Below are 23,443 nucleotides of genomic sequence, written 5' to 3'. Positions count from 1 at the left end.
AGCCCACAATCAGGGAAGTTAACTTGTCTGAGAAGACACAGCTAATATTTGCTTTAACAGATTTATCTAGGACTGACCTCAAAAATGTGTCTTTCCATTATAATAAATTACTTCCATCTGTTGTTAGAAAGCTCTATGAAAGGTTCTTCCTTTTACTATACCAAAAAATATCTGCCCTTTGGTCCTATTCATTTGTACCTTTGATTGGACTCCTGGCCTCCATTTGTGGTTATTTGGGTGCATACAGCTTCCTTCTTTCTTTGAATAGATAAGAATAGCCTGGAGAAAAGAAACCAGTGTTCCATTCATCTTCCTGACCCTCTAACAGCATCTAGGACAGTAGCTTGTAAACAGAAAGTATCCAATTTTGTTTTGTTGAATTCACAAAATGAGAGCTACAGACTACAGTTGTCAATACCAGGAGGAAAAATTCCATTAGTATGAAGTGAATTTTCTTTTAAGAAGAATAGAAGTGGATTTTAAACACACACACACACACACACACACACACACACACACACACACACACACACGAAGCTATAATAACCAAAGAACAAGACCAAACCCTACTGGAGATGTGGTGGGCTGGGTAAAGAGAAGTAGGGCCCAAGGCCTAAGGGGTGTAGAACAGGGCCAATCCAGGAAAACATTCAGACTGGTTAAGAAGGCAAAGAGCCAGAGAGAGGAGGAGGCTGCCCGGGGCTGGCCCTGACATAATAGAAGCTGAGTGTACAGACCAGTTCTATGACTTCCTGTAGTGAAACTGAAGCCTGACTCAAAATACCTTGTCCAAGCTCAAGAATGAGGACCCGATCAAGCCAGTTATTCTTCAGATGGTTTTAGAGGGACTTAGTCATGAAATGGTATCCTGGCTCTACATCAAGTCCCTGGTGATTCTGCCCCTCGGGGGACACTGGACAATGTCAGCCGATAGGTCACAACTAGGAGTGAGTGTGTCATCCACTTAGAACACAGAAGCCTGGGATGACGCCTATCGCCTACTCTCTGGCTCCTATCCCTACTATGAGCAGACAGCCAACCCCACAACAAAGAATCATCTGTCCACAGTGTCAGGGCTGAGAAGCTCTGGTCTACAGGCGCATCCATCTCAATTGCAAAGATAATGCGTCTGCCCAGATGCAAATCAACGCTTCACCCCGCAGTATCTGTTCAGGGACAACAATAATAAAAACAGCAGCTACCTTTTCCTTTTCTTAACAGTACTGCGGGGGTTTGAACCCAGGGCCTTGCACTTGTCTGGCAGGCGTGCATTCTACAACTTTAGTTGTGTGTGCAGCCCATTTTGCTTTTGCTATTTTTTTTTTTTCCAAAGATGGCCTTGTACTTATGCCGGGGCAAGCCTGAACCACAGTGCCCCTAAGTTATACTTTCTTCATAACTGTGATGATGACAGGTTTGGGCTTTTTTTTTTTTTTTTTTGCTGGACTGGCCTCAAACTAGGATCCTCTCCATCTCAGCCTCCGGAGTAGCTAGTATGACAGTGTGAGCCATCATCCGTGGGTAGGTTTCGACTTTTAAACCATGCTCAAACTACGAAGACCGTGGGAACTCTGGGGAACGGAACTAACTGCGTTTTTGCATGTATGAGATCAAGGTGAGGTTCTGGGAGGCAGGGCAGAGGGTCGTGGCTTGAATACAGGCTCCCCCCAACCCCCCCCCCCCAACCTCCAGCTCTGTGTGTGCTGTGAGTTCGGTCTCTACTGCAGTCTTCAGAGGGACGGGGTGGTGAGTGTATCACGAAGACTCTGACCCCGTCATGGACTAACACATTAGTGGATGCACGATTTTTTTTGCATTTGGTGGCATTATTGGGAGATGATAGAAACCGGGAAGGAAGACCGGTCGAATACAGGTGGCACCCGAGTGCCACGGGGAGTGATTTTCCTTGAAACCCATCCATTGGGCTCACAGGCCTACCTAGCCCGACGGGGAAATGCAGAAGCCCGCTCGCTCAAGGTCACGGTGTCCCAACACGAAAGCGGATCGAAAGCCAGGGCGGCTCCCCACGCGGCGGCGATGAAGGCCCGCGGGCCGCGCATGCTCGGTACAAACAGGCGCTTATCTCACACAATCCAATGCCAGCGCTGCACCCGACAGGGGGCATCGAACAGCCAGTCTCTCCTGTCCCTCTCTACCTGCTGCTCCTCCGGGCCGGCAGGGGGCGCCTCAGGCCCCCCCCCCACCGGCAGCTCCACCAGGCCAGCAGGGGGCGCCGCCTCAGATCTCAGGCCCCGCCCCCGGCCTCAGGCCCCGCCCCTGGCCCCCACCTGCTGCTCCTCCAGGCCTCAGGCCCCGCCCCCGGCCTCAGGCCCCGCCCCTGGCCCCCACCTGCTGCTCCTCCAGGCCTCAGGCCCTGCCTCAGGCCTCAGGCCCCGCCCCCCAATCCCCACCTGCTGCTCCTCCAGGCCTCAGGCCCCGCCTCAGGCCTCAGGCCCCGCCCCCCAGTCCCCACCTGCTGCTCCTCCAGGCCTCAGGCCAGGCCCCGCCCCTGGCCCCCACTTGCTGCTCCTCCAGGCCTCAGGCCCTGCCTCAGGCCTCAGGCCCCGCCCCCCAAACCCCACCTGCTGCTCCTCCAGGCCTCAGGCCCCGCCTCAGGCCTCAGGCCCCGCCCCCCACCTGCAGCTTCTGGCAGGCCCTGCGCGCCGTGGGCCCTGGGCGCCTGGCGGACCTGCTGCTGCTGCTGCTGCTGCTGGGTGAGCCCCAGGGCCTGTGAGGGGCCGGGGGGGGGGGGGGCAGGCGGCCCCCCAGCTCCGTCCACCCCGAGGTCCCACAGGGGAGGACGAAGGCAGCCTGTACAACCCCGTCACCTAGGAGCGGCCCCCCCCCACCACCAGCAGGCCAAGACCCCGGTCTCCATGGGGATCAGAGCCGGTGCACCCATTAAACACGGAAAGCGGAAGGCTGCAGGAGGAAGGGACGCCTAAGGCTCCGGGTGAGAGGTGAGGGGTGAGGGGTGACAGCCTGGGGGAAGGAGCCACGGGTGGGCAGAGGCCTGGAGGAGGCTGGGCACGCAGCCGTGTGGTGGAGGCTTCGTTGCCTGTGCTAGGCCCTGGGTTCCATAGCCAACATTAACCAAAAAAAACCAAAAACCAACAATACTACCCCCAATACCAGCACCAAAATCAGAGAGGGCCCGGGACAACTGCACTTCAGGAGGGGATAGAATGGGAGAATCTTCTGATCCTCCGGTGTGGGCCTGTTGTGAATCTTTCCCGCCCTTAAGAGACTTAAAAGAAATGGGGTTCCAACCACAGGAAGGAATGATTACATAAATACTGCAAAATGCCACCGTAGTCAATCAGCACCAAAGCAACCAGCTTCGAGATCTCCAAAGCATTTCGCGGCATTGCTCTGGTTTACAACCTAAAACACCTACACCCAGTGACTGGAGACACAAGATGTCTTAAGCACTAACAATGTGTCTTCCGTAGGGTTTTGCCTCTGTTCTCTTCCCCAAAACAAAGACCTACAATCAGGTGAGTGGTCTCCACAGGCTCTATTTAGATTTGCTGGACTTGAACTCAAATAGGGGTGGGTGTGGAGTCCCGGGAGGGGGCTTAGGTCTTGGGAAGGCATAGGGTCTGAGAATGAAAGGAGGGGAGCAGAGGAGCAGAATGCCCAGATCTCTGTGGTTCTCTTTCCCTTCTTTCTCTAGTGTGTGGAAAGCCTGTATTTTCGAGCTGCATTGTTGGTGGCCAGGATGCTGCTATAGGACACTGGCCTTGGCAAGTCAGCCTTCATTTGGACAGAACCCCATCTGCGGAGGGTCCCTCCGCAGTAGGACTGGGTACTGACAGCCACACACTGCCTACCCAAGTGAGTCCTGGCTGCTATCACGGGGACAGCTAGCTTGTCTTTAAATGTTTGAACCATGTAAGTGAGTGGAGCAGAAGAAGCAAATCCTAGGTCATCTCCGTAGAGGACAGGCATGGTAGTAGAAATGTCCTAACTTTTAATCAAATCACTTCCTAAATATGAGCAAAGGGGTTCTCTTAGCTTTTTGTTTTATTGGGGGTGGTCACAAACACAATCAGAGCCCTCTCACAGAGACAGTATACATACGCAAGCAGCGGTGGGGAGAGACCCCTCCTGAAGCCCCAAAGCAATGTGAGTCTGGAATCCAGTTCTTTCCCAAGCAAACCTCAGGATACCTGAACCTCCACCGGAGTCAGGAACCTGGAAGTCACGGGTGATTCCTAACCCACAGGATCTGTGACACACAGGTCAGTTCCTCTGAGCTGCTGGGCCTTGCCATAACGTGTTATGTAATAATTGATAATGAACGGGGACCAAAGTTGAAATAACAGGGCTTTTCAGTATCCACAGTGCATGCTCAAAGAGAATGGAGTAACAATGTCAAGATGGCAAGGGCAAATGATTTCCAGCCTAAAATGCTACCCATATACAAACTAACCAATTAATATGTGGTAGAAAGGATACATTTCCAAAGTTGCAAAGCAGCCACAATGTTATCTCTCAAGCACATTACTGGGGGAAGTCATAGGCTCACATGTTTCACCAAATTGGAGGGAAAATAAAAATGAGATCTAGACAGAATTCCCAAGAAGATCATAAAGGGTAAGGGAAGCGCCCGGATGATGGCAGCCTACGTAGAGCTAGAGGGCAGAGGCCACCAATAAAGGCGGTCTTGATAGAATGCATGGCAGGCTTGGATGTGAGATTTACAGTTGGGGCAGGGAGTTGGTGGAAAGAATGATGAATCAGTGAAGGGTACATAGAAAATGAAGAGAGCAAAGTGAGATGCCATTATTAACTCCAGGAGAAGCAAGAGGCTTTACATGAAATGTGATCACGAGACCAGATAAGATGTTTGCTCAGCCACAAGGACGTGCACTTAAATCCACTGCTAACAGCAACTTACGACAACACAGGGGAAGAAGATGGATAAAAATGAAGGAGGGGTTAGGAGTGCACTGCGATGCATAGGAGAGCTCAGTTTTCTCCTTCCACATTGGGAACGCAATACTTTACAACGGGGGCGGGGAGTGGGGGCTAAGAAACGTCAATATAGAGGGTTTCTTGAAAATACCAGGGAAACTCGTAAGGGCTAAATAGTTGAAAGAGGACTGCAGAATTGGGAAATGAACCCAGGTCTCACTCATGCTAGGCACCCCCCCCCCCCGTTTTTTTTTTTTTTGAGTAAGAGTCTTGTTAACCTGTTTGGCTGGCCTCCATCTCATGATCTCCCAAGTATCTGGAATCACAGGTGTGCACTACCGCACCCAGCAGAATGAATTCGTTTATTTCATACATCTTACCGAATTACCTGGCATTTTAAGTTATTTAAACTGTAACCCATTACAGTTCGCTTTAAAGTTTTGTGCTCGGGACAGAAATAAAAACTGGCAATAAGGAATGATGGCTATGAAGCGTACAGGTGGTGGCTGAAGCCAGGGAGATAAGAGAATCGGGAAGAAAAGACAAGATAAAATTCTGGCTATGAGGGTACAAAAGGAGGTCAACAGAACAGTAGTCAAAGCGGAGAGAAGGAATCAAACCAACCCTAGCCCAAGATTGGCCCTGATTAACCCCCAATAGACTACCTTTTTGTGCTCTAGCAGACAGTGTTATATAGACAGCTTCTCCTACCCAGTGTAGGCCCATCCGTCGGCTCCATTTTTATTCCCCTCTCTCTTTTTCCCATAGGTCCTCAGCTTATTCATACAGTGTTTGGCTGGGATCCCTTAAAGAGAAGCCTCGAAAAAAGGCAAGGAGTACTCTGTGTCCCGAATCGTCCTCCACCCCGAATACGACAGCTCAAAAGGGGACATTGCCTTGCTGAGGCTGTCTTCCCATGTCACCTTCAATGCCGACATCCTGCCCATCTGCCTGCCCGACACCTCCAAGCCAATGAAATTTCCCGCCTCTTGTTGGGTGACCGGATGGGGCCTACTTAAGGAAAATGCAGGTGAGAATGGATTTCTACACCCTCCTGATGTTCCTATTCTAGAACATTCACATTCTAGGTATATACTGTAGCAAATGTTTTTCAACAAAAGCAGACCCATCTGATGGTATTATCTACACGTCTTCACGTAAGAAAGTTCTTCTGGGCTGGGAATGTGGCCTAGTGGTAGAGTGCTTGCCTCGCACACGGGAAGCCCTGGGTTTGATTCCTCAGCACCACATACACAGAAAAAGCCAGAAGTGGCGCTGTGGCTCAAGTGGTAGAGCGCTAGCCTTGAGCAAAAAGAAGCCAGGGGGACAGTGCTCAGGCCCTGAGTCCAAGCCTCAGGACTGGCCAAACAAATAAATAAATAAAATAAAAATATTTTTAAAAAAGAAAGTTCTGACATTTACATGTTTGTGTAGTCTTATATCCTGTCTGGAGTCTAACTATAGCTATTAGAGCAGATACTAACAATTTAAATACCTAGTTGCTTCTCTCTGGTGTAGAGCCTGACATAAAGTTTGGAGAGGGTCTAGTCTGTTTGATTTGTTTCCAATGCACCGTGTCAACTATTTCCCCAGGATGAAGTGGAGATAAAACGGGAATTGACTTGCAAGCAAGAAAATGGAAAAGTTTTGAAATACTTTAGAATACTCCCATCTTTTCTCAACCAGATGCATAATCTTCATTTACAATGGCAATCTTGGTTTAGAATAATGACACAACAGAAAAATCCTCCAACAAATAATTGAAAATTGTCCACAACTTTCTATTTCATGGTACCAGAAATCCTTCCCTAAGTTAACATGATTGGGAAGTGACTGAAATCTGCCTGGTGGTTTCCACTTAGATACTTCGACACATTCTGAGTGCTGCCTAGCTTTCTAGGTTGCTTTACATCTCTTTCCTGTCTTCATCCGCAGGTGACAATTACCCTACTATCCTGCAGGAAGCTGAAGTAGCTATCTACAATCGCCAAGAGTGTGAATATCTCTACAATCCAATGGCTCCTTCCTGCCGGCATTGGTGCCAGTCATCAAGGAAGACATGATTTGTGCTGGCGATATTATAAACAAGAAGGACAGTTGAAAGGTGAGTGTTTGATCCTGAGACTTTATTTTGGGAACTTTGTTTTTAAGAGATCTTAATTTGGATCCAAGTTTCCCTATCTGTAAATAACAACAAGTTGAGAGCTAACCATAATTCTTGTGTTTCCCTGGATAAATCTATCAATAAACATATCAATTTAATGTCTTCCAGGGTAAGACTATTGATTTAGTACAATGATGTAAGTGCACCTTGTGAAATTTTTTAACTTCAGATAATTTATTTTTTGTTCTAGATTGACCATTTGGTTTATTCTCTCATATATACATGTGCACGCACGTGCGTGCACACACACACATTTTTCTAGATCTCTCTTAAGAACTATCTATGTAATATCTGCATATCTGCATACTTCCCTTCACATGTGTTGATCACAGTTAGAATAGCTACTTAGAGGTCTTTACTTGCTAATTCCAAAACCAGAGTTATGACAGCATTATTTTCCATTGATTGCTTTTCCTCCCAAATAACAGCTGCCAGTTGATCTTAGGAAACATCATTCTGTGTCTTTGTGTTGTTGTTTATTTTCTTTAACCTCTAGTAGTTTTGGATCCTTTCCTGGATGTTGTTTGTGATGGGATGGTGGGAAGATGGATTCTCATGAAGAATGCAGATTTGCCTTATTAGCTTGGCTGAGCCCAGACTCCAACTTGATCGCCAACAGCCATCTCTTTAGTCTGTGCTGTATGGCCTTGCAGTAGTTCAGGGTCAGCCAGCCACTGGAGCAGAGTTTTCACACTGGGACTTCCTGCATGTGGCTTTTTCCTTTCTGGTATTTTTCCCTTCACTTTCCAACTGCTATGGTCGCTAAGAGCTTTATCCTGCTTCATAATTCTTTAGAACTGTGGGTTTAAGTTTCCTTTGCAGCCACCACATAGGATAATAACTGAATCTGTATCAAGGGAAAAACCATTTTGTTAAAACAGAACAAAACGAATGTCATTCTTCCCTTTCAAGAGTTAACTCTAGTTTCTGCCGCTTTTGGCGACTCTCCACCACTTTCAGAGAATTGGCTTTTATATTCTGTCCACAATTTACAACTGTTATCTGAAGCAGGACTGGTCTGAGAGACGTTACTCTCATGCAAAACTTTAAAAACAGAGTCCTAAGGACAGAAGAATTCAAGCTCTTCTCAAGAGCACAGAGAGTGTTTTCCTTAACAGACCACAGACTAGGCTGATCCTAAAATTTGTATGGAAATTCAAGTGCCCTTAATGGTCTTAAACAAGAACAACCAAGTTGGAAGAGCCATACTTTCTGATTTCAAGACTTTCTACAGGGCAACAGTAATCAAGACAGTATGGTTCTGACATAAAAAAGATATATCCAATTCAGGATTACATGCATATATACCCAAACAAATTGATCAAAGATGGTATACTTAGGAGAGGATTCTAATGGTGTAACTCCTCTGAACAACTAAGGAACCACTGAATCTAAGTGCGATCCCCAATGCTGGAAAAAAAAAATAGTACATGAATGTTCACAGAAACATGGTCTGTAATAGCCAAAAGGTTGGAAAAAATTCAGATGTCTATCACCTAACGAATAGGCAAACAAAATGTAGTATGGCAATATAATGGAATATTATGCAGCCATAAAAAGGAATGGAATATTGGGATATGTTATAACAGGTAAATCTTGAAAAAATATGCTAAGCACACAAAGCCAGTGTGATTCTGTTTATATAAAATATCCACAATAAGCAAATTCATAAAAGGTAGATAGATAGTAGATTACCAGTTTGTCTAGAGCTGGGAGGATTATGAGGCTGGTACCTAGTGTGTGGGAGGAGCAAATGTTCATAATGAACATAGTGATACTGAATAATACTGTAAATATACTAAAAGCCATGTGTGCATCTTAAGCATAAATTATATAGTATATGAGTGTTATAATAATAATGTGCTCTATATAATATGGTGTATGAAAGTTATACAGCTACAAAAAAGAGATTGAAAGCCATACTACCAACTACTATCACTATTGTTTTCTATAACAAATGATTATTTGAACATAAAAAGGCAGTAAGACCCTAAGAACAGAAAACATGAGCAGTTCATTCAACTGATAACTTTCACTTTGTGAATGAAAGACTCGATGAATGAAAAATCGATCAAATTCATCTGATTCTGCTTTATCAGGTCAGGTGAATGTTTTGAGACGACCAGGATCTTTTGCTAAGACCTTTGCCTATTTCAAATTTTACAACCCTCGAATTCCTGTGGTCTCTCCCCAAGACTAGCAGTGCAACGTCTGCACCCCCAGAGTTCCCTGGCTCCGGAGGTCTCAAGCCTGGGCTGAGGGTCATTCCCTGATATGAACACTCCTCTCCACACCCTTTCCACCAGCTCGTGACCTTTCCCTCTTCCTTAGGGTGACTCTGGAGGGCCGCTGTCCTGTCACATTGGTGGCATTTGGATCCAGATAGGATTGGTCAGCTGGGGAGTGGCAGTGTGGAAAAAAGCTTCCTGGGGTCTACACCAATGTGGTCTACTATCAAAAATGGTTTAATGACACAGCCTCAAGAGCCCACATCTTGGGAGCCAGCAATCCTGACTCATTTGGCTTCCTGTTCCCTATGATACTGCTCCCTCTGGCTCTCCTGGGGCCCCTCTGGGCCTTTGGGCCTCATGTACCTGGAGCGTAGGTGACACAGCTGAGGGAAGCCAGCAGGGTGAATCCCAGGGGATGGGGGTACTCACACGAGTCTCTGGGGATCCTGGATGACTTCCTTGATAATCTGAAATGATTAAGGTTCATTGTTCTGTATTTCTAACATTTGGAGTGTGAATAAACTACTCGATACCACATTTCTACATGGTACTCTTTGTCTCTCCCATGTCTTAGAAGGGAGGGAGGGTGTCCTCTATGAATATGTATTTGCTGTACATATTAACTACTGGAAACCAGGCAGGCAAATGTACCTACGATTTCAGGGCAGAATTGTCCTCCAGGAACTCATGGTCTTCTTTATACTCATAGGGGGTATCATAGGCTTCTTACTCAGTTTCTATTTCTCCGCTGCCATCCTATGTCCCCTTCCAATCCCCTTCTGGCCCTCACACTATAACGAAGGGCCCAAAAAGAAATGCACTTATATATAGTTCACTTTACAAACTATCATGGCGACCTACTACTAAAATAGATGAATGCCAGACGTAGTAGCAAGAGTCAAGGTGCTGAATGTCAGCAATCTTGACCTATTTGTGTTGTTTAGTGTCACTTCTATAGCCAAAGAGGAGATGGTAAGCCCTGCTTTCCTCTTTAAAAATAATCACATGGCCAACCACCCGTGGCTTAAGCTTGCAATCCTAGCTACTCAGGGGGCTGAGAGCTGAGGATCGCCATTCAAAGCCAGCGGGGCAGGAAAGAACAAGAGACTCCTGTCTCCAATAAATTACTCAAGACAAAACCAGAAGTAGAGCTCATGCGGTAGAGTTAGCCTTGAGCACCCAAGAACAGAGACAGCACCCAGGCCCTGAGTTCAAGCCTCAGGACTGGCAACAAACAAAAACATAATCACATGATCTCTTCTCTTCTCTTCTGCCAGAAGCCCAGAGCTAAGCTTTGTACTTAGCTATAATCATTATCCTCTCCTGGGTTTTCTGGTATTATTCCATTCACCCCCGCTGAAGTCACTGTTTATTTCTCATTTATTTTATTTATTGCATTTGAGTCTTTTACAGTAAGACAACTCTTCAGAAACGATTCTTACAGGAGTGGGACAGGGTATCAGAGACGTTCATGGAAATGCTGAAGATGGAATGATGGAGAAGAAAAGAGGAGCCAAGATGTTAACTTTGAAGATGGAGCCAGGGGCCATGAGCCAAGGAATATAGCTGAATTCTAGAAGCAAAAAGGGGCAAAATACAGATTCTCCTGCAGGGCCGCCAGATGGGACATAACCCTGCCAACAGGTTCGCTTTCACCCGGTGGAAGTGATTTCAGACTTGACCTCTAGAGCTATAGGATAAAAATTCACTTAAGCCACTACATCTATATATAATGAGTGATGAAAGCAATGGGAAACTACTAATATAGGCATAGTAGACTTGGGGGATCTATTTGCTATTCCAGTAGACACTAGAGGTAGCCTGTATTTCAGAAGGGAAAGCAAAGTGCAGAAATAAGAATTACCTTTGAATTATGGGTTTTCTCCTGGACACGACTCAACACAACACCCCCTGAGAAGCACTTATGTACATCCACAACCATTTTTTCTTATCATTTCCAAGATAGTTAAGAATTCCTATAGCCACAGAACTTCCAATGGTAATCACCAAACAGCCTGATGATAAGATGTGGCTTATTTAAGGGAAGAAAATCAAATCACTTTTCACTCCTTAAAGTTTTTCAAGATCTAACTAAAAGAAAATAAAAACATCACAGAAACATCTAAAATACAGAGCTCAAATCCACTAAGAACCCTCGCTATGCTCCATAGGCCACAGACTAAATGTTAAAGTTTAAACAGTGCAGGGCTGGGAATGTGGCCTAGTGGTAGAGTGCTTGCCTTGTATACATGAAGTCCTGGGTTCGATTCCCCAGCACCGCATATAGAGAAAAAGTTGGAAGTGGCGCTGTGGCTCAAGTGCTAGAGTGCTAGCCTTGAGCAAAAAGAAGCCAGGGACAGTGCTCAGGCCCTGAGTCCAAGCCCCAGGACTGGGAAAAAAATATATTTTTTTAAACAGTGCTTACTGCTTTTTTGTTTTTGTTCAGTCCTGGGCCTTGGACTCAGGGCCTGAGCACTGTCCCTGGCTTCTTTTTGCTCAAGGCTAGCACTTTGCCTCTTGAGCCACAGCGCCACTTCTGGCTTTTTCTCTGTATGTGGTGCTGAGGAATCAAACCCAGGGCTTCATGTATACAAGGCAAGCCCTCTACCACTACGCCATATTCCCAGCCCCTGCTTTTTTAAATTAGGCTGGATATGTAAAATTAGTTACTTATAACAAAGCTGTGAAGGCAACAAGTACAAAGCTTCAGAGTTGGTTAATTTTGTCCAAAAATATTTTTTTCCACATTCTTACGCTAGATAAAAAGAAAGGACAACAGTTGGTTGATCAAAGAAATTTTGTGTCAATGAATTTTAAATAATGAAAACATGTTGGCCTTGACAAATTAAAAAATCACTGGAGCATCTTCAAAGACAAATATTTGGACTTTAGGAGAAATTTCCTATTCCCCCCTAGGAGTTCAGCGTAGCTATTTTTAAAATTCTAAAATAAGAGAGCTCACATGAAAGTTCTCTAAGAAACAGTACTACACTTTTCTTGGGGGGTGCGGGTAGGGGGGGGAGAGGGGTCCGGAGCCTGTTGAGTTAGTATCTATAATAAGGAAGAAAGGTGGTCGGTCATCCACACATCTTTCCAGCCTCCTCAACCCTTTGAGGAGCCGTGGTGAAGATGCCGGGCTGCTAAGCATTCATGGCTCACGCTCTGCGAGAGGACTGGGTAACCGCAGGGTCTCCTGCAGGGTGACACTTCCCTGCCCCATTACTGTCACATGAGCCAAGAAATGTGAGTAGAAGTGAAAAAAGTGACTTTGAACAGAAGTTTTCAATGCTGGTATTTTTTTTTTTTCTTTCCATTGCTACTTTCCCTGGCCAGGGACTCCTTCCTGCCTTCTTGGCTCAGATCCCAGAAAAGTACCCCAGGTGAGGCTAAGCGACAGTGCATCATTGGGATAAGATACTGTTCTTGAGATGTTATTAGTGACCACAAAATATGAAAAGTACAAGGAATGGAACAACAATAACAACAACAAAGATGTATGATGTAGTGGTGTCCCTATCTTCAAGTTGGACTGTTTTGGTGATTTACTACAAAGCAATCTAATTGGGGAAAATAACAGTTGGCTCTCATATCCTAACTCTAAAAATTTTGAACACGGAAATGAACTTTGGTAGTGAGGAGTCAGCAGAGTTTGTAAGTGGCTAGATCGTAGTTTAGGTTTGCGGCCACATAGATCTGATCGTAGCTACTCAGCTCTGTAGACGAAGGGCAAAGGAGCCACTGACGACGTGAGGACAAAGGAGGCACAGGTGATACGTGAGTGAATGAACACCATCGTATTCCAATCACATTCCATACAGGCATGAAGCTGCGGTCTGGGTTTAAATCTTTCATATAGCCAAAGAAAACTGCGCGAGATTAAATCAAGGTCATATAGTGGTTGTTAAGCATTTAGTAGAGCCGGTGCCCCCTTGAATCAAGTCCTCCACAATGGGTTCTGTTGGGTCACAAGACAAAGATGAAACGCAGGTGGAAAATACAGCAGAAATAATGAAGTAGGTTTCAACTATGTTACATGGTATGGTATTCAACAGTTTGGTTCTAAATGAGGACTTGCCTTGCAAGTAGTTACAGTTTTTGTGAAAACAAATGACTACTATAACACCAAATGAGACCAAATAGTAAATTAGCCATTTTTTTTAAAAACGATCTTCAAAGGAAACAATTCTAAACTCCTTTTTTCTTAGCATCTCTTCAGTGTATCAGTCATTTCCTTTTATCAACAGGACAGTATTTGCTGTGATCATTACAGTAACTCGTCTGGGGAAAAATGTTTGTTTTTTTTTAAAAAAAAAAACACCATAAACAGAACAACTGAAACACTAGAACAGAGGGTAATTGGTTCTTACGGATTTTGCCACCTGTGTTTTGGTTTTGGTGCTGAGGATAAAGCTCAGGGTTTTATGTGTGCTGAGCATTAGCTCTACTCAGCCTAGGGATTTTTTTTGGCCAGTCCTGGGCTTGGACTCAGGGCCTGAGCACTGTCCTGCCCTGGCTTCTTTTTGCTCAAGGCTAGCACTCTGCCACTTAAGCCACAGCGCCCCTTCTGGCCATTTTCTGTATATGTGGTGCTGGGGAATTGAACCCAGGGCCTCATGTATACGAGGCAAGCACTCTTGCCACTAGGCCATATCCCCAGCCCCCAGCCTAGGGATTTTTGTTTTGGTTTTGTGCAGAGACTAGAGCTCGGACTCTGGGTGTGGGTGACAAACAGAAGGCTCACTGTCTAAGGGAAAAGCTCCAAATCTAGAAACCATCGAAGAAAAAAGAACCTAAAGCAAAAGGGTTGGGCTGCGGCTCAAGCAGTAAAATATCTGCTTAGCAAGTGCAAGTCCTAGAGTTATAACCCTACTGCTATAAATAGATATACAGTCTCCACCATACCAAAGGATTCTTTTTTAAAAAATGTAGACACTGATACTGCTTCCTGAAAGATGAACTCCTTACCCTTCATGTGTGGGCTGTGCAAGGGACTCCCTTCATTTCCACAGTATGGAAGGGGAGGATAAAAAAGTGTGTTTGAAGTAGAAAAACCCAACAATCACTACCAACGCCAAGATGAAGGTCCCCATCAGTAGGGATAAGAAATGTTAATCATGCATGCCTCTAATACCGGATGACAATACCACTTCACCTCCCAAACACCCACAGCCAGGCTGACCTTTACATCAGAAAAATCTCAGTGGAGGGACCGTATACAAAATGTCTTATCGCAATTCCTCTCAACTGTCAAAGCCATCAAACACAAGAAAAATGTCAGAAATTGTCACAGCCAAGAGAAGCCGAAGAAGATATAACAGAAGAATATAATGCAGTATGCTTTAACCTATCACATGAGAAAAGTAAAGGAATAATATGGGGTCTGCACGTATGGTTCAGTGGGAGAGAGAACTTGCAAAACTAAGGCCCAGAAGGATGTCATAGAGCTGAAATTACCCAAGAAAAAACCATTGTGTTATTCTCACAATAACTGCACCAATGCAGTTATACAAGGCCTGGATGAACAGTCAGAAAGAGAAGAAGAGAATATAAGGATGAAGTCAGGGAGAGAAGAAAAGAATATAAGGATGCAATTGGGATAAAAAATAGGTTGGGGGCTGGGAATATGGCCTAGTGGCAAGAGCGCTTGCCTCCTACACATGAAGCTCTCAGTTCGATTCCCCAGCACCACATATATGGAAAACGGCCAGAAGGGGTGCTGTGGCTCAGGTGGCAGAGTGCTAGTCTTGAGCAAAAAAGAAGCCAGGGACAGTGCTCAGGCCCTGAGTCCAAGGCCCAGGACTGGCAAAAAAAAAAAAAAAAAAAAAATAGGTTGGATGAGGTGGCAGAGCCCTTGTCTGACATATACAAGGCCCTGGCTTCCTTCCCTAACACAAAGAAGCAAGGGAGAGAAAGAGGAAAGAAAGGAGGGAAAGACAGGAGGGAGGAAGAGAGGGACAGAGGAAGGAAGGACAAAGAAAAGAGTTTGTACAATAATTAACTTATGATTTGCAGATATGACTTTACCATGTCACAAGTTTTTCATCTGTGACAATAAAGAAAAGCTTTAAATATTACTAGTGAGTCATATTGAAATAATTTATATGGCTTCAGACATAATCAAATGACCGGGGCACCTGTGGCTCACACCTCCAATCCTAGCTACTCAGGAGGCTGAGACCTGAGGATCATGGTTTGAAGCCAGTCCTAGTGGGGAAAGTCTAAGACTCTTACTACCCATAAACTACTAAAAAGAAAAGCCGGTAGTGGAACTGTGGCTCAACTGGGTAGAGCACTAGCCTTGAGCAAAAGAAGCTTTGAGACAATGTCAAGGCTCTGATTTCAAGTCCCAGGACCTCCACCAAAACCAAAAAGAAAAACTAGACTAGTGTTTGCAAGGTCTGGCAGGATTAAGACACTTGCAAGAAAAGCATGAACTCTACAGAAAAGCAACTACATTTGATTGTGGTTTTTTTGGCCAGTCCTGGGGCTTGGACTCAGGGCCTGAGCACTGTCCCTGGCTTCTTTTTGCTCAAGGCTAGCACTCTGCCACCTGAGCCACAGCGCCACTTCTGGCCATTTTCTGTATATGTGGTGCTGGGGAATTGAACCCAGGGCCTCATGTATAGGAGGCGAGCACTCTTGCCACTAGGCCATATCCCCAGCCCCCTACATTTGATTGTTAAATCAGGTGTTTGGGGAGGACTCAGATTTTGCAGAAACAATATAAAATGTTATCGGTCACTCAGAGTTTCTGAGCCCAAGCAAAGCTGTGTTACTTCTTCATTAGGGAATCTTTTAGTAAACAACACAGGAAATAGACCATTCTATTTTTATGACCTTGTAGCAGGGATGGCCTTATTCACTGGGAAGGGAATTGAGTGTGTCAGGCTAAATAAAGTTCTCTCCTCTGCCCGAATACTGCGTGGGGTTTCTCCATCATCATTTGCCTACTTGAAAATGTCTTACATTGAGTAGACACAAATTATAAAGGAAAAGATCCATCAGTTCATCTACATTAAAAATAAGAAATTTTCACATCAAAAGAAAGTACAAAAAAAAAACACCCAACTAAGTCACAGGATAGAAGATTATCTACAATAGAAATAACAAATTTGAGATTCCTGGCCTGGGAATGTGGCCTAGTGGTAGAGTGCATGACTCATATACACGAAGTCCTGGGTTCAATTCCCCAGCACCACATATATAGAAAAGCCAGAAGTGGCGCTGTGGTTCAAGTGGCAGAGTGCTAGCCTTGAGGAAAAAGAAGCCAGGGGCAGTGCTCAGGCCCTGAGTTCAAGGCCTACGGCTTGCAAAAAAAAAAAAAAAAAAGTTGAGATTCCCAAATAAAGAACTCCAAGAAATCAATCAAAAAGAACAACGAAAACTATGAAAATAAAACAAACAACAAGAACAACAACAAACCAAGCCACATCCCCCAATAGAATTTTTTAAACCTAATGTTGGATGAAAATGAAAACAAAAGAAATTGAGACTCAGTTTGAAGTAATGGTGTAAGTATAAACAATCTTATCTGTAGACTTTATCCTCCTCCCTTCTCCTTCCTCTTCAACTCAGGCTGTATAGGGCTGGCTACACTTCCTGATTAGCCCTGGGGGAGGAGAATCTTGAGATAGGGAACTTTCAATAGGAAAGGAGTCTGGGACAATCCCAGGATAACCAGAAAGTAGTGGTCACTGTACCTTCTATTTTCCAGCCTCCTTCCACCCTTCTTTGGCACTAACACAGTGGTGCTATCACGCAACACGTCACCATTCAGCTAGAGATGAACACTCAACCAAGCCCAAGAGGAAAAATCACAAATGCAGTTGATTAGACAGGTCATCCCACAGAAATCAACCATGAAATACGTTAAGCCACAACGAAAACCCACAATAGAAACTTAGTCTTCTGTGGAAATCTCCATGTTTATCTTATTGGTTTTTCATTCAATATGTTCAAAAGAACAAATTAGCTGGAGGAACTATTCCTTTCTTTTGTGTCTATACTGGGGCTTGAGCCCAGTGCCTGGCCACTGTCTTTTAGCTTTGCTGCTCATGGCTAGTGCTCCATTAGAGCCACAGTTGCACTTCTGGCTTTTTCAGTCTCATGGACTTTCCAGCTAGGGCTGGCTTCAAACCTTGATCCTCACTCAGATTTCAGCCTCTTGAGGAGTAAGGATTATAGGCATGAGCCAAAAACACCTAGCTTAAGAGAAACTGTCTTAAGACCCAGTATTAAAGTGAGACTTCTCTTAATTACACATATAGACAGCATCTCCCTCTGTATCACCTGGGAAGATGCTAAAAACAAAGATTCTCGGGGACTAGTTCAACCAACTATAGGAAGAGACTTGGGATGGAGGCCAGGAATCTGTGATTATACAACCCCTTCCAGGTGATTCTTATGTACACAGAAAAGGTTTGAGCACTTCCGAGAACCCACACCAGCTCTGTCTTACTTGTGATGGACACTTAATGGAACAGTAAGATTCCCCAAGAATTTGGGTGTTACGTTGTTTTTATACTGCTATTCATGTGAGGTGAAGCAACACGATCTTGCTACTGCAATAACAGTAATTATTTCATACTGTATCAGACATATTGTATCATGACGCCTAAGCTTGGGGGCATGAAACTTTCAAGCAATGGTAGCCTCTCTTTTTTCCTATGTTGCTCATTAATTAATATCATGAATTATGAATTACTACAGAAATAGTGTTCACGGAACTGACCCTCAGGACTTGACTGCTCTGCAATTCTATTTTCAGCTAATGTCACAAAAGATACTTTTATTACTTGAACAGCAAAGGCTGGCATGGTAGCATACCTTTGTGATTTGTAGCTACTTTGGAGGAAGATATTAGGAGGATCATGTTCAAGCATGGCCTCGGCAAAAAGAAAAAGGAAATTAATAAGACCTCACTTCAATCAATAAGCATGGTACCATAGTAGAGACCTGTAATCTCGGCTGTGTGGGAGGCATAGGTAGGAAGATCAAAGTCTAAAGTCAGCTCCAAGCCAAAAGAAAAACAAAATGGAAGAGTTTTCTGAAAAATAACTAAAGCAAAAAGTGTTGAGGGCATGGCTCAAGCGGTAGAGTGTTGGCTTAGCAAGGCCTGAGCCCAAATCCCAGTATAATCTTCAAAGGAAAAAAAAGGAAGAAAAATAGGAAAATGGTTTCGTGGTAGAGTGCAGGCTTAGCAAGAGCAAGGTGCTCATTTCAGTCCAAAAACAAAACAAAACCCAAACAAACGAAAAAAGAAAAATAAGACATCTATGAGGGTAAATAAGCACAGAATGAAATCATGAAAAATCCAATTTTCTTAACTTCATTTTTAAAATGCTTTTATTTCCTAAGGAAATCCTAAAAGAACTGTCCTTCTGTGACCAGACTCTGTCTGGAGCCTTGGCCTCTAAATAAGAAGAACTCATTCCAGACATTTCATAGTCATTTCCTTTTTTTTCTGCTAGGTTAATAAAAAAATAATGATCTGTTCATAAAAACAAAAAGAGAAGAAAAAGTATGCCATTATAGAATACATACATACTCAGGTCAAGTTGTCAAATAGATAAAATTAAACAACAGTGTACAGGGACACATTTGTGTAAGGTAAAACTATACACAGAAAAGTAAGTAAAAAAGTTACAAAAATAAAAATAAGACTGGGGATGTAGCCGCACATAAACCTTGTAGTGTTTGTGCTGCATCACAAAGCTCCAGTTTTAATCCCTACCACCACAAGAAAAAGAAGTCAGGAAACAAAGGCTAGGTATGTAATTCAGTGGTAAAACACTTAAGAGGGGGCTGGGGATATGGCCTAGTAGCAAGAGTGCTTGCCTCGTATACATGAGGCCCTGGGTTCGATTCCCCAGCACCACATATACAGAAAATGGCCAGAAGTGGCGCTGTGGCTCAAGTGGCAGAGTGCTAGCCTTGAGCAAGAAGAAGCCAGGGACAGTGCTCAGGCCCTGAGTCCAAGCCCCAGGAATGGCAAAAAAAAAAAAACAAAAACAAAAAAAAAAACACTTAAGAGTTTTCACCTAATACGTGTTTATTGTATACATGTTGCAAAAAAGAGATACATTTATACAACTAAAGAAGGGGTTCACAGGCTCCCTCAAGTTCACAAACCCTGAATTTATTGTATTCAATTCAGTGGGATCAAAGAAAAGGGAAATCTTTAAAAAGTGATGCGGGAAGGAGGGCCTGTTGAAAAGAGGAAAAGTGAAAGATTAGAAGGAAGTAGAAGAGATATCAGATCTCTGGATAAGTTTATACTCTGGCTTGTAAGAGATCAACAGGCAGAACTAACAAATAAATGCCCAAGCTTGGAAAGGAATGTGATGGTGTCTGAAAAGCATGTTAACTAAGAAGACAGTGCTTGTAACGAGATGCCAGCTAGTAAATAATCTGTCCCCAAAGAAACAAAACCCTCTACCCCTCCACTGTAGTTTGGCTTCTCGCCCCTTCCCGAAGAAAGACACTTAAGTGGTTGGAAACCCAAACACCAATTTTATTTTATTTTATTTTATTTTTTTTTTTTGCGCCAGTCCTGGGGGGTTTGGACTCAGGGCCTGAGCACTGTCCCTGGCTTCTTTTTTGGCTCAAGGCTAGCACTCTGCCACTTGAGCCACAGCGCCACTTGCGGCTTTTTCTGTTTATGTGGTGCTGAGGAATCAAACCCAGGGCTTCATGCATATGAGGCGAGCACTCTACCACTAAGCCATATTCCCAGCACCAACCACCAATTTTCTGAGTGCAAAAAGCACGCGTCATGTCTTGGCAAAATATTATCAAAGAACCTAGAAAAGCGTCTGCCAGCCTTGAGATGTTACAGAACTGGCGCAAAAAAAACTTACAAAACTGCCATTATCACCATAATGGATGATGAACTTATTTCTGAATCATATTCCATCTGGATTCTAACACAGCTCCCCAAAGATCAGTCCCTTGTAAAAGGTACTATTTTCAGTGAAGATTGAGAAGAATTGATTGCGGGGTTATTTATACCTGTAATCCAAGGAAGGTCTGCATTTGCAAAGCTTTTTCATTTTATTCTTGAAGGAATAGTTACACATATCCAACAATTATTATTTCATTAGATCTGGGTTTAGAGTAGACAAAGCTATCACTTATCACCAAGACTACTGGTTTCCACTGAGACAGTCAAATGCCTTTGGATGACAGTCCTGGTGCTGGCCTTCAAGGTGCTACTAAAGTCATCCCATTGTCCATTTCTTCATGCTTTCTGCTCTACTTCTTCCCTTCCACAGTATCCCCCCCCCCTTCATTTATTTGCTCTCTACAAGCCCCTTTAAGCTCCCAGCTTGTTCTTAGTGATTAAAGGGGCCACACATAAACCTTGTCCAACGGTTGAGTCCCATCCCACACCTGGTGGGACATTCACTCCACACCCTATAGAGGCTTCCAAGGGTCAAATGATCCTTTTGAAATCAACCTGCCCCGTCCTTTCACCTCCCACGCCCGTCGCCCCCCCCCCCCCCCCCGCTTCCCCCCAAGGCCTGGCCTGGACAATTCTGGTTCCCCAGTGGGAACCAAAGGCCCAAGAATTTCCTCTCCATTGCCTGGATGGATAAGGCGGCCCAGGAAGCCGCGAGGGGTGGGGACCCTCGTTCACTGGCTCCCTGGGGGCACCAAACCACCCTGACCCCGGCCGCCTCGGTGTAACCCCCAAAACCCACGATCAGAGAAGCAATTACCTCCGTCCACACGAACCGCCCCTCGACTCACAAGACAACTCTTAGGGGAAGGAGTCCCGGGGAACGCGGGTGCGCTCGGCCCGCGGGGGAGGGCGGGGACCTGGGGTCCGAAGTTCAGCGGGCGCGGAACCGGGACCTGGCACCCCCGAGGGCACGTGGCGGGGACCCGGCGAGGCCGTCGGAGGGGTCGCCGACACGTCCCCCCCCACCTCCCCAGAGCGCCCCCCGCCCCCCCCGGCCTCTGAACCCCCCCCTCCACCCACCCAGGGACAAGGGGCCACCCGGGGCCCCACGCGCCCCGCCACCAGCTCCGGGATTCGGGGCGCACGGGGATTTTTTTTTTTTTAGGAGTTCCGGCTCGGGAATCCCCACACAGCCGCTGGCATGGCCCCCCTCCCCTCCCCGCTCCCGGCTCGGGCCCCGAAGCGGGGGTGGTGAGGACGGCCCGGGAAGGCCACCGTCCCCGCCTCTCCCTCGCTCTCCAGGTGCGGCGGGCGAGGGTACTGCGGCCGTGCAGGGCGGGATCCGGGGACCGGGGGGGGGGGGACCCCCGAGCACCCGGCCCCGCTGCGCCCCTCCTCCCTCGGCCCCGGCGTCCTCCCCCCCCTCCCGGACCCCCCCCCCCGCGCCCCTCACCTGCGGCCGGGTGGCTGGAGATGGCCCGGCCCCGAGCCCGGCGCGGCCCCCCGAGCTCGCGGCGCTCGCGCAGCTCCTCCTCCTCGTCCTCCCGCCGCCGGCCCTCGGCCATGGGCGAGCCGCGGCCCCCGCGCCCCGGTGCGCCCCGGTGCGCCCCTGCGCCCTCGGGGAGGGGGGGCGGGCGGGAGGGAAGGCGGGCTCGGAGCCCCCGGTGGCGGCGGCGGCGGCGGGGATGGCGCGGTCGGGATCCACCGCGCCCCGGCGGCCTCCACCTGCGGCGGGCGCCGAGCAGCTGCGCGGCCGGGCCGGCGGGCTGGGCGCCCGGTCTCCCCGCCTCCCGGGCGGGCGCGCTCGGGCGGCCTTCCTCCCTCCCGGCCCTCCTTCCCCGGCCTCTTCCCCCCCCTCCCCGCCCCGCACGCGGGCCGCCCCGGCCGGCCTCGCCTCCGCCTCGGGGAGGGGACGGGCGGCCGCCGAGGCCGCACCCGCCAGAGGCTCCCCCCGGACCCCAACACCGCGCGCCCAAGACACCGGCGGGAGCGGGAGGGGGGCCGGGGCGCGGGCCGGGCGGCTTCCTGCCCTCCGCAGCGGCCCGGAGCCCACGGGAAAACCTATTTGCTGGATGAAAACAAAGGGAGGAGGAACCTGTCCCGAGGCCCAGCCGCTGAACTTCGTCCCCAGCCAACTTGGCTGGGAGTTGAGTCAGCCCCCTGCTCTGCCCTCCTCTCCTCTCCCGTCTTTAAAACCCACGGGGCCGCTGCACCGAGGGGGTCCAGAGCCGGGACATTGCTCTGGATGGTAAAGAGCATCATGCTTGTTGTCCAAACGCACCTCCACGCAGACCATAGGCTTTCGGTGATGGAGACCCGTCCGCCGGGTGCGGTGGTGCACGTCTGTAATCCCAGGTCCTGGGGGGTGGGGGGTGGGGGGTGGGGGTGGGGGCTGGGATTTGGAATCTCCAGAGTCCCAGGCCAGCTAGAACAAAAGCAAGGGATTGTATCTGGAACACTGGAGGCCAAAGGGCTTCTTGGGGTGTGGCTTTAAGGGCTAGTGTGCTTTCTGGGAGGCTCTGAGTTCAAATCCAAAAAAGAGAAGAAGAAAAAAGGAAAGGAAAGAAGGGAGGGAAGGAGGAAGGAAGTAGAGAGGAGGAGGGAAGGGAGAAAGGAAGGTCGGAGAGAGAGAAAGATGAGGAAGGAAGAAGGAAGGAAAAGAAAAGAAAAGGTGTGTTCTTGTAGGCTCATCAGTAGTAACAAGTGTCCTGCTCCCCCTGGCTGATGGTGTTGAGGGTACTGTGGGAGCTGTGCCTAGGGCAGGCAGAGCTTTGTACCTTCAAGTTTACTGCAAACCTAAGACTTTAAAAAAAAAAATCGACAACTATTTTAACAATAAATAGAGCTGAAGGGGGTGTGTCTCCGTGGTAGAGCCAGAGTGTGCCTGGTATGCATGAAGCCCTGGGTTCCATCCCCAGCACCACCAATAAATGAATAAGTAGACCGACTTACTGTATTCCAGTTAGTTTGGGGGTTGGGAACCGGACACAAGCACTGGAAGCCGGGAAGAAAGTGTGTTTCAGGAGCTCATACCTGGTTATTTGGCCAAGCGGTGGGGATACTGGCTCTCAAGTCAGAACGGTGTAATCTGAAGCACTTAGCGTGGGCCTGACTACCCCCCTGAACACGTTTTCAAAGCTGACAAGGGCTGGGTAACAAGCATTATTGTGCGTACCCTATAATACATGTCTAAGATCCGTGGGGGCATAGATGTGCTCTCATACA

General features: G+C 46.9%; 2 protein-coding genes across 3 annotated transcripts in view; one reads left to right on the top strand and one right to left on the bottom strand.

The window, feature by feature from the left end:
- Sh3d19 (SH3 domain containing 19) overlaps positions 1-21,814 on the bottom strand; it is a 95,531-nt gene extending 73,717 nt beyond the window's left edge. For both annotated transcript variants that reach the window (XM_048333829.1, XM_048333830.1), the window contains exon 1: positions 21,672-21,814. In XM_048333829.1, the coding sequence (XP_048189786.1) occupies positions 21,672-21,783 (112 nt within the window). In that variant the 5' untranslated portion in view covers positions 21,784-21,814. The remainder of the gene's footprint in view (positions 1-21,671) is intronic.
- Positions 1,601-9,724, top strand: Prss48 (serine protease 48). The gene is given in 11 exon segments (XM_048333349.1): positions 1,601-1,615; positions 3,453-3,497; positions 3,616-3,766; positions 3,769-3,804; positions 3,807-3,837; positions 5,689-5,729; positions 5,732-5,950; positions 6,856-6,933; positions 6,936-7,024; positions 9,416-9,490; positions 9,492-9,724. Coding segments are annotated over 11 exon segments (978 nt in total). The 3' UTR covers positions 9,690-9,724.
- Positions 21,815-23,443: the final 1,629 nt, after the last annotated feature.

Source organism: Perognathus longimembris, chromosome 24 (assembly GCF_023159225.1).
Source record: "Perognathus longimembris pacificus isolate PPM17 chromosome 24, ASM2315922v1, whole genome shotgun sequence".
NCBI classification, from domain to species: Eukaryota; Metazoa; Chordata; class Mammalia; order Rodentia; family Heteromyidae; genus Perognathus; species Perognathus longimembris.
Note: the sequence above shows the minus strand (reverse complement) of the source record. Positions and strands in the feature narration are given on the sequence as shown.